Genomic DNA, 11,701 nt, shown 5'->3' with positions numbered 1-11,701 from the left:
TAGAAATGGCTAACCTCTGGAAACAGTGTTTCACTTCTGTTGAAAGACACCGTTTTGCTCCAGTAGGGAACACCTTTTTTTCCCCCTTTAATTAAACTTTCTTTGATAATGACACTGGCTTTTGTTTCCCAGGGTGCTGTCCTCTCAGCTTCACCCTTTCAAAGGAAATGCATGAACACCTTGCTTAGGATGGCAGGTGGAATAAAAACAAAAGAAGGCAAGAATTGTCTAAATTTAAAGTGCTGGAAAATCCAACATTTTTATTTACTACATTTTGGTGACTACATAAATGCTGAAACATTTTAACACTGGAAAGCATGATGGCATCATCGCTTGCTTTTTTTTTTCTTTTTTTCTTTTTTGCTTAGCAAACACAGCAGATGATATTGCACGGCATAAAGTGAGAACAGTAGCGAAGCTTTTAAAAAAATGAAAGAAACCTTAATGCAGTACAGGAGATACTCATAAACAAACCAGAATAATGCCTAATGCATTACACTTCTTGTTGCTACACACAAAAATACAGAAGCATTGGACAAAGAGTAAGAGAGAGAGACAAAATATTAGCAAACAACCATAACTGGGTACAATAATCATTTCATCTGAAATGTAGATGCAACGTAGAAACTACCACTGTTTTCTAATTGACAAAGAAAATGACAGCAACATTTGTCTTTTATCAAAAATTTCTAAGCCCCTCATGGTTAGGTTTTTAATTCCTTATGTCTTTTTTGTTTGTTTGTTTGTTTTTTGTTTTTTTCTTGCTAAGGAAGAACTCCCTCTGCTCTTGGAAGATTTTTCTACTCTACTGATCTTTTTAAATTTTTATTTTATTATTATTATTTTTACCTGATGATTGTCTTAGGCACCCTCCTTACATAATAAACCATCAAGCTAACTTGAACAGGGAAACTGAGTCACACTCGAACAATAGCTAAGGTCAGAGATGTACCAAAAACAGGAAAGGGGAAAAGGACAGGTCTAAGTGAGTGACAGATGGGCTGAATCAGACGGGACAATAAACACAGGGAGATACGAAGACAACTACCCAAGCAAGTGGAAGACAATGTTTTAAAGTTTATTTTTCTTTAAAAAAATACTTGTCACTTGGTTCAGACGGCAAATCTAAAATGAGCCCACAATGATTATGTAATAAATGCAGAACATACCACAAAAAATCAAGACTAACACACAAAAAAACCCAGAAAATGTGACCTTGCAAATACAACTCTGCTCCGTGCTTCATTGCTGATGTCAACTCCCTCAACAATTTTTGTCCAGTTTCTATGACTAACTGACCAGCATTTATATTAAAAACACGTAATCCATCCATGCTTACCAACAGAGCACTGAATGATCCTGCAATTCAGAGCAGATTTATTGCCCTATTAAAATACAGAATGAGTATAAAAGTGTTCCTAAGAAAATGTAACTTTTGACCCAAAATCTAAGCCCTCCCTTTCTTTCCCCACCCAACACACCTGCAAAAGAAAATAAGGTAAAATTCTGTGTCGAAAGGGAAAATATTTACATCTATGAGTTTATGAGACATAGTCAAAGCAATTTATCTCACCAAAATGAAACAAAACAATGGCACTGGCTCTTCTGAGGATGCCCTTCATCATTTAGAATTCTTCGTGTGCTAATACAAAGTATGAGGGGTGGGGGGTGGGCTGCCTGGGTTCAGGGGCCTGGGCAGGGATCAGCTCTAGTGTGTAAAAACTAATGGGAAGATGAAGAGTAAGAAGAGACAAACTCAAATAGCTCTGGGGTGGATTCATTCCCGGGGAACCTGACATTCAAAGGTAATTCTTCCAATTGTGGTAGGGATATGTGGGAAGGTTGCGGGGTAGGGGCAGGAATATGCAACTCTGAAACATTTTTTTTGAAGAAAATGAGGCTGAACAATTGTTTGGGTTCTTCCAGGAGCTGTCAGACCCACCAGGATGGATCAGCTTGACTTTCTTTTTAAGGGCATGACTCTAGTTAAGCTCTCAGCTTTGCAAAAAGAAATGTCTCCAGGCCCTGCCCCTGCCTGGAAGAAATTTAGAAACTTAGGGAAACAGAGGATTTCCAAATTCAAGTTAGCTTGTCTCTGTTTTTACACTCTTTACTTCTCATACCTGTTCGAATGTTGAAAAAAAAAAAAAAGTAGAAAAGTATCTCACAAATGTCGGTGCTTGGAAACATTAAAAAAAAAAAGTCTTAAATTCTTTGTATTTTCAGGTCTTAACATGCAAAGTAATTTTTTTTCCAAAAAATAAAAAAATTTTTAAAATAATAAAATTAATAAATTAAGGGAAGAACATGAATAATGCCTTTCTTCTTTCTAAATGACAGAAAGGACTACCTTAAAACACTCTTTTTGGCATATACAAGTTTTTGAGGGCAGACCTGGCAGTGTTCACAGCACGTGTGGAAGTGCCTGCTAAGAAAAACTAAAGATAACACCCTGCAGTTAAGAGAAGCTCCTGCCTCCAGCTAATCTTAGCATCAAGAACAAAAAGATTGTAACAGAAAGCTTTGGCCATTTGATTCTACTATATACATTTTAAAAACTACACAGTCATAAATTAAAGCAGTGATTAAATAAGCTCATATAAAATGTAATTAAATTAAAAAATCACAGCACATTATAGAGAAAAATAGGAACCAGTTTCACAAAAAAGAGATTATATATATATTTATATATATTTTTTGTTTGTTTTTACCCTGTGGAAACAAATTTTCTACGAAACACAAAACCTTCATAAGTAACTGTCAAAATGAAAACCATTTCTTACTCCATTCTTGCATTTTTACACAACCCTTAACCCACCTGGGGAACATATCCAGAAATTAAGTCTTCCTTGAGCAACAGAGCAGTTCTGCCAAGAAAATAAACCCCAAACCAAAGGGGAAGGGAAGGGAACATCCCAAACATACAAACTACAAAATAAATAAGAATTATAAAGTTTTTTTTTTAAAGTAACCTTAACAATTATCAAACTAGTAAGTTCTGCCTTATCACATAGACTCTCTATACAACATAACCCTAAAACTTTATTACTATGAGGTATTTGGAGAAATTGGTAAAAGTGATGCACGGCCTGCCTGGTGAAGGGACCCAGGGAAATGGAGAGGACCTCGAGAGGGAACAAGGAGGAGCTTTGGTTTATCAGCAAGAAATTGGGGGTGGGGGGAAGTCATCCTTTGGTATCAAAGAAAGTTTCATTGCATGGTTGCACGGAAAAAGCACCACGGTGAATAATTATTCCTTTTTTTTTTTTTTTTTTTTCCATTAGTGGCCTTTCTAAGAGGCTGAGGTATTCAAAGAGTATAAGGTGAGAGAGGTTAACAGCGGTTTAACACTTTGGTTCAAGCAAGGCACTCATCCTAGGAGTTTACAAAGTTTGCAACATGTTTGCCTAGAGATTTACAAGAAGAACTAGCAGTAATAAGAGTAGTATTTCCTAACGTTGTTGTTACCGTTACCTTATCATTATTAAGAATGAAGACAAGTTTACACACTGAGTGAAGAGTGAGGAGGGGAGAGGAGGTGGGGGAAGGGTGGGGGCGGAATTCCCTCTGCAGACCAAGGCCGGCATGAAAATATCTTTGGTATTCTTTGGTATCATCAATGTGATTAAAATCACCAATGGAAATTGAGTGAGGTAGCGTCTTTGGTTCACACTATAAATAGTAGATCTTTACACTTTTTTTTTCTTTTTTTTTCTTTTTTTTAACACGTGGAAGTAGCTATTTCTTACCTTCTGCTTCTTTGTCCTTACTATTTAGGAAATAGTTACCAAATGTACTGTAAAGCTAACCACACCACAATAATAATCCAGAAGGCCAAATGTGTCTCAAAACAGCCTCTGGCATTTGAATGCACCCTAAACAACTAGATAGAAAAGGGAGAAGTGCTTTCTCTTTGTTTGCTAGATGCATAGTTTTCATCCTTTATGTACAAAGAAGGGAGGAAGTTCTTGGGAAAAATGTCTTTATAGCTCATGTGAAAATGTCCTAGGACTCTTTGGTATAGCAAAATTTGCATTTAACCTGCAAAAAGATGGGTTATTCACCTGGGGTAGCAATGGGAGTGGAATGAGTCCAAATGTAGCATAGTGCTTTTACAGTTTCCTGGAAAACTAATTACACTTTTGGGGGGCACAATGAGTGACATGTTCAGTTAGAACTTCTGGACTTCCCCATACATTTTCTTTAGTCTTTGGGGTCTATTCCAGCTGTATCAGGGATTGAACTACTGAGTTCCTGACATCCAGAACTCTCTAACCTGAACATTTACTGTAGTCTGGGTTTTTGTGTTGTCCAGACTTCATACCTCTTGGCCCTCTTTTAGGAAAGCTTCCAATTATGAGAGAACCTGAATGATGTATGTCCAAAAACAAAAAACAGACTAACTTCCATTCTACCAAAAAAAAAAAAAAAGGATCATTTGAAATGCAGTTTTGTTATTTATAAACATACAAATGAAAGAGCAAGATATCTTTTTCAGTTGAATTTTTGCTAAAGGATTCAGAAATGAAAAGTGAACAAATGGCACGTGACCTGCTCTGTTAAATGTGGTAGGTTCAAAAACAGGAGCCATAAATTAATGCCACACTAAGGAGGAATGGAAGCATTTTTTTACTACCTGCCAGTTCAGAAACACATAAAGAATCAGTCATACATGATGGGGTAAGTGTATTGCTTGTGAGGAGCTGCTTGTTCATTATGACTTTCTAAAAAGAAAAGGTTGTGTGTATGCTTAAGTAGTTAAGTAAAAAAAAAAATTGCTTTTCAGGCTCTGATTTGTGCATCTGTTTATGAGAAAATATATCTCTAGGCCCTGAAATTGCATAATGGGTGCAAATTCAATGCTGGTATGAAAATCATCTTTGGTGTCAGCAAGTAAGATAACTGGTTATTTTTTTTTTTAAAAAACATTGTGGTTGGATATTTAATGTGTAGTGATATTCTTTGAGACTGTGTCTACACAGCACCAAAATAATTGGTTGAAAATGCAAAATGCAGTTGGATTAATTTTGAGGGTAGTACAGTAAAAAAGAAAAAAACAACATGGTTGTCTGAATTCATTTTTTTTTTTTTCCTGGAGTACTAAAATTTGGTAAGATTGTGTGTAGACACAGTTTGAATTTCCCTGCATTTTAAATTCTCATGCTTTAAACAAATAAGGCTTTCCTCCCTCCTAAATTATAAATACATTATATAGCTGTACGCCACCTCCCTCCATTCCTGAAGAGAGAAAATACTATTCATATGTTTCCTTTTTGTTTATGTCCTTGATAAGATTATACTTTTAGTAAATCTTGAAGGGTGGCCATTTAAATAGTCTCTCAACAGCTGAACTATAATTGTGCCATATTTAGAAGGGAAAATTTTAAGCTGAAATTTTGGATGACATTTAAAAAAATACTAAGACAAAATATGTCAAGGCAAATGTAGTATTCTATTAAAGGAGAAGTACATGTAGTTTCCTTTTCTCAGTCTACAGCAGACTTCAGGAGAGACAGACAGATGGCCTGTTGGTTTAGCTTCAGCCCTCCAGGTGCCTGACTGTTTTAAACAGAGATAAGATGCTGAGATTTGATTCTAAGGAGTTAGGTTTTATGTCAAGATAATTTAATTTTTTTTTCTTCAGCATTTGAAGTGAATCTCAATAAGCAACTCATTGTTAGGATGATAATTTTTAGTTTTATATTTCTAGATAGATGTGGTAATTAACTAAGAGTATCCAATTCTTTACCTAATGGTAGTACAGACATCTATTTTTATAAGTTATGATTCAAGAGACGTTTCTGGGAATCAAGTGATTCACAAGGGTACCACTAGTACAACATTATTATCTTATTATTTTTGCCTTGACTTACATGGCCTCAATTGAGTGATTTGAAGAAACAGAAATTTAAAATTGTGTATTTGGAAGCTCAGGCCTAATTTTTAATCTGCCTCTGGAATCTATGTTATAAAATTTCCAGTTTCATGCAGTAGCAAGAAAGAATGTAGTATGCTTTGAAGGCTATGCTTAGTGAAATAAGTTGCATAATACTAATAGAACCAAAAATCTTGTGTTCCATTAGAATTCTGGCTTTCTCTATGCAGTTCCACCAATTCCAACACTTCTCGGTAGCACATACTGTCTTATAGGTGTCCAAGTCATAAAGTGTCTGAGATTGGCAATAAAATCACTATGAATATTTTTTAGGATGATTACAAATTCTTGGACATTCATTTTAATAATAATGTTAGTCTGCTCACCTTATTTATGTTTGTAAAAAAATTTAAAGATATTTGGTACCAAATGCATTAAGCAAATTGAAGTCAAATTAATCTAAGTTCTTTTACTAAAACTCGTCACTTTGGCATGTTCACTTTAGCCACTTTGAACAAAGTTTCTAATTTAGTTGCCCTTGTTAAACTTAGTTTTCTAGTGGTGCAAATGGGGTCCTATTTTAGAAGGATCCTTGAGTTTTCTCAGCTATGTACAGATTATGGTATTGTGTCCATTTTTCTATGTAAGTGACATTTATGAATCCTGGAGAGGAGTGTCCCACCTGGATGTACATGTGTACTGCATCGACCTCTCTGCCATGATATTAATTGCTTCCCTGAAGCTACATTCTTTCTTGCCATTTCTGAAAACTCATATTTCAAATGCTTCAAGAGTTATAAATAATAGCTGTGGATCTATGTGGCATGTGTATTCCAGCGAGATTAGTTCATACGTATAACTTTACATAGTATCTTGTGTAAAAATAGCTTTGGTTATTAAAATCATTGCAATAAAATACCTGAACTATAATATCAAGTGTGTTCTTTGGTACCTAGGTGATTTTTTTTTTAATGGATGGACTCTTGTTTCATTTCTTAAAAAATATCTGAACATTCCTTAACAAACAAAGAGAATGCACTGGTTTAGGTGTCATTCAAATTTTCCTTGCTGGGTTTGAATCTGCATTTAGGTTGTGAGCCTGGCAGGTTCAAACACTGGGCTAGACGAGCAAAATCACACTCTTAATCCAATGAACTCAGACAACCCCACACCATATTGGTTGCACTCCTACAGCACAACTCTTCCTGAAGACCAGCCCTGCCTAAGTTTTAAACCACTGGTGGTGTACGTGGTGTGTGTGTGTGTGTGTGTGTGTATGTGTGTGTATGTGTGTGTGTGTACATGCGGGTGTACCCACACACAGTACTGAGACACCATACACCTTCATGGTACAGTGGAACAGATAACGATCTTAAAACTGTCCACACAATGGCTCAAAATCACTATGCTCCAAACCACTAAACAGCCAAGCACAGCGAGAATGATCAGGGATTGAAGGTGTGAGATCCAGTGTTTTCCCACTCATAACTTCTTGCCGAGTCGTCGCCCTGCTGAAGTGTGTGTCTCCGAACAAAGTCAGAATGCAGGTGAGCTAAGTCTTTGGTTTCTTTGGACTATAAATATCACTTTTTTTTTCTTCAAATATTTCTAAGTATAAACCTGCTATCTTGAGGTCCTGGTCTTTAAAAATTTTTTTGTTTTGTTTTTTATTTAAAGCTTTTCCACCGAGGTTTTAGTTTGTGGTTCTTTCTTCATGCTTTGGTACAAGTGCTTGATGAAGAAGATGAGTTGCCTGAATTGGAGCTGCCCTCGTCCTGCCACTTGTCCAGACTCCTCCTCCTTGCGTTCATGAAGAAGTTGCTGACCGTGCTCAGCTCCAACCCCAGCTGCTGGGAAATGGTGATTTGCAATTCTTTGGATGGACGCTTATTTTCCTTGAATATTGCATGTAGAGTTCGACGCTGGACATCTGTGAAGACCAACCTGGGCTTTTTGGGTGTGTTGCCTCTATCTTTCCCATGTTCTTGCTCTTTCCTTTTGCATGCTGCAAAGAAACAGAAGATGTTAGAACAAATTACCTGGGGGATCAGGAATAGAAGGACTGGGCCAATAATATTTTTTAGCCATTCCTGGTGGCCTGCTTTCTCTCTGCTGAAATCTGATTGAAATGCCACAGAGGGGTCAAAGGAAAGTATAGGAAAAGAACAGAGAACTGGGACAAAGGTAAGGTGTACTGGAATAGCTCTAGCATCTAAGATCTTAGGCATGGGTTCCATCTTTGATGGGTATCTGCTTTTTGACTTATGTATATCAGGTAATTCCATCTGGGCCTCAGATTCCTCATTGTAGAGTACAAACCTCTTAATTAATGAACTGATCACTTTAAACTATGATTTTTCCCTCTGCAGAGTGGATATAAGAATAATTACCTTGCGGGTTATACTATGAAATAACATATAAAAGCTCATGGTAACTGAAATGCTTCACTAATGCAAGGTATTATCAGCAAGAACTGATTTTAAGTAGACCTTAGAGGTTTATGGTCTGCTTTTGGTAGAAGAGCAACAGTCCAACTGAGAGTCTAAAGGAATAAAAACGAATTGCATTTGTTTCCCTGCTGATCTTTTTTCTGTTCCAGGAAACTCTGCAATTAAGATTTTGGGGCAAGGGTTGTGGCTCAGTTGGTAGTTTGCCTAGCACAGATGAGATTCTGAGTTTGATGAGATTCTAGATTTGATTACCCAGAATTGAGAAAGGAAAGAAAAGAAAAGGGAAGGGAAGGGAAAGAAAAGAAAAAAAAAGAAAACTCTAGCCATTTTCATTTGGGAGTTTCTCTGTATCCATTTGGCTTCTTGTATAAGTCTTGCTCTTGGAGTCCCCTCCTCCCTTACCTGGTTTTCCATTGAGAGACCTAGTCCTTGTGCCTGCCTTTCTGGTCCTGTATCATGAAGCTGCTTCTTAGATGCTAGAGCTATTCCAGTACACCATTCCAGTGTGGCCCTTGGGCCCCCACAGGTTGGTGCTAGACCAGCATCTTTCTCATCTTTCCAGCCTAATGTGACTCACTGACTTCCTCATGCCAAAGGGCACTAAGGGCTACATTACTCACAACATCCATCCCCCTCCCCATCTCCATTATCAATCAATCCCTAACCATACACCCCAGTAGAAACTGTGCTCTATTCATGTTGATACAGCTTGAAAACAAGCCTCCTGTGCCCTGACTCCTATCAGACTGTTGCCTTTTGGGCCCCTACATAGGCACTCTGGAACAGCCACTGCCATCTTCATACTGGCTGGCTACACCTCTCTCTCCAACCATAAGAAGCAGTAGAGCATGTAGACCTCCCTGGGGGGTCAGGATTGCCACTCTCACACCTTGTACCTCTAGTTGGCATCCTTGTCTGCGGCCGCTTCCTTTTTCACCTCACTCTCTGTGTGCTGTGGGTTCTCAGTCCCTGGCTAGTTGTTTCACCAGCTTTGGCTAGATTCGGGCTCTGTGCTTTCTCTAGATGGCTTGCTCCTCTGTCTAAGCCTCTACCTTTCATTCCTAGTTATTCCAGATCCCAGATTTCCAAGTTCCTCTACAACCTAGGTACCTGCCATACAAATTAGTTCTGCAAGAGATCAGCTGATGTGCTAGTAGGTGAAAGCTGAAGAAGCCTCCAATCTTTGGAGTCCAATCAAAAGGTCTCCAATTTTTTTTTTTAAATAAAAACAATGTGTTATTTAGTTTTAAAAAATGTTCACAAGGCCAAGGGTGTAGCTCAGTGAAGACATGCTTAAAGTATGTGATGCCTTGAGTTCCATACCAAGCACCTAAATTTTTTTTTTGAGTATAGACTCCCTTATGTTATTTATAAATTAGACATGTGTTACTATACTACTATATTATGCGCATAATAAAATACAGGAATACATAAAATGTAGGAATTTTAAAAGGGGTAACACAGACACGAATAGACATAGGAATTCTCTTCTCCAGATACATCAGCTTGCCCAGGCTCTGGAATGCATTCACCCCACTTAAAAGACCATTGGTCCAATCATTAGTAAATACTAGAGAAAGAGCTTCAGAAGTAAGATTCCCTAAATAGAGTTCTTCCTTCTGGGGCCTGCAGCTCTCACGGAGCAACCAAATTAAGTCCCTGAAAAAAAAAAATGAGTAAAGTCAACTCGAGTTAGTTTGAGTTAACCCCAGTAGGAGGAGACTGGTACATGATGACCATGGCTGACTAATTCATTCATTCACACTCTATGAATATAATCCAGGCTCAGCTCATAAGAAGGTCTGTCTAGTGGTCATGTAAGCAAATAATTGCAAGCGTATTATTACCTCTCTTTGAAGTTAATAAGAAAGGCATTTCAGAGAAGTTACTAAGATGAGCCCTAAAGGCTAAATGGATGTCTGCTGGTAAGAGAAGTGGGTATCCTTCCCAGCTGAGGAGCAGCATTGGTAAGGGATAGAGCACCATCATGGTATTTGTGGCTTAAGTGTGCATGTGAGGGGAAGAGCCAAGGGAGATAAACTTCCATCAGACAGATCATATTTGAATCATCTTGTGGGTAAGGAGGAGTTACTGAAAGGAGGTAATGTGATTAAGTTTGGGATCAGAAAACCCTTCTGGTGGTGTTGTGGGGGACAACCTAGAAAGCAGCAAGACATTGTGGTGAATGATGTCCTATTCTACTCTGCTTCCTTTGAAGGCTGAGGCCCTCATACCTGGTTGCTGGTGACTCTCAGCTGAGATCCCTGGGTTGGGATGGGTGCTGCTCACATCCAGTGGCAGGTGGGAGCAGTAGGAGATGGCAGGGTGAGTGGTGGTGGTTAAGGAGAGTGGAATTTGTTACTTTAAGGTCTCCTCACCTCAACCCCTTACATCAAGTTTGGATAAGTTGTAAGGGTCATACAGTTCCAGAGCACCCTGGAGGATTGGTTGAAGTTATTCTTGCAACTACAGTGCAGTTCAACTTACTTTCTCCACTCCTCACAAAGGTATTAATTTCTCTCGCATGCACTCTCCAACAACCTTCCCACGGAAATCTCAGAAACTTAAAGTTTGCTTCCCAGAAAGCCCGACCTAAGATAGAAGACAGAAAACTGCAGTAATGAGTACCCCAAATTAGACAATGGCAGTTGAGGACAGAGAAGCCCTTCTTAGGAGATAGAATTGAGAGGAATAATAACTTGGCTGTGATGGTAGAGTTTAGAACATCTCCCCGTGTCTGGTTGGAGGGAAGTGTTGGGACCTTTGGGAATGCAGAGATGCATTTTATGAGGGCAGCAATTACTTCTATATCGGATGAAATGTACTGGAAGTGCTTGCAGGACATTCTGTTAAAGATCTTCAATAGGTGGTCATCCAGCAGATAGTAGGATGAATGGGGTTTGGAGCTCAGGGGAGAAGTCTGGGCTAGAAATATAGACTTGGACATCATTAGGGCTCTAGATGATAAATTACACAACATGCACCTATGGAAAAGTAAATAATAGTGTTGGTTGAAGCCTGGACTTATCTATCATTCAAAAGGAAGAGCTAAGGGAAATCACATAGATCCATTTTCTACCTAACCAGATGTACTTTTAAAGGACTCCAGTCTGGTCTCAGTGCTTAGCAGGATTGAGGGGGCTAAGGCTACCCTGGAGCCAGCATTTCCCAAATAGCATCAGACGAATGATGGGTCTTTAGCAAAGGTTCTGTGAAAAGATGGTTTGCAGATCAAGAAATTCAGAGAAAACTATTAAAACTGTTAAATACAGCCTCTTCCTCAAAATTCATAATGTGTGTTAAAGCACACCCCCCATATATATATATATATATATATATATATATTTTTTTTTTTTTTTTTTTTTTTTTTTTTTTT

At 38.1% G+C, this 11,701-nt stretch overlaps 1 protein-coding gene across 2 annotated transcripts in view; it reads right to left on the bottom strand.

The window, feature by feature from the left end:
- Window positions 1-1,057: 1,057 nt before the first annotated feature.
- Window positions 1,058-11,701, bottom strand: part of Onecut1 (one cut homeobox 1) — a 39,444-nt gene continuing 28,800 nt past the window's right edge. The window contains exon 2 of one of the 2 annotated variants that reach the window (XM_015480645.2): window positions 1,058-7,880. In XM_015480645.2, coding sequence (XP_015336131.1) covers window positions 7,588-7,880 — 293 coding nt within the window. In that variant the 3' untranslated portion in view covers window positions 1,058-7,587. The remainder of the gene's footprint in view (window positions 7,881-11,701) is intronic. The other variant, XM_048793703.1, reaches the window with a different exon arrangement.

The sequence above is a fragment of the Marmota marmota genome, unplaced genomic scaffold (assembly GCF_001458135.2).
Source record: "Marmota marmota marmota unplaced genomic scaffold, marMar, whole genome shotgun sequence".
Lineage (NCBI taxonomy): Eukaryota > Metazoa > Chordata > Mammalia > Rodentia > Sciuridae > Marmota > Marmota marmota.
Note: the sequence above shows the minus strand (reverse complement) of the source record. Positions and strands in the feature narration are given on the sequence as shown.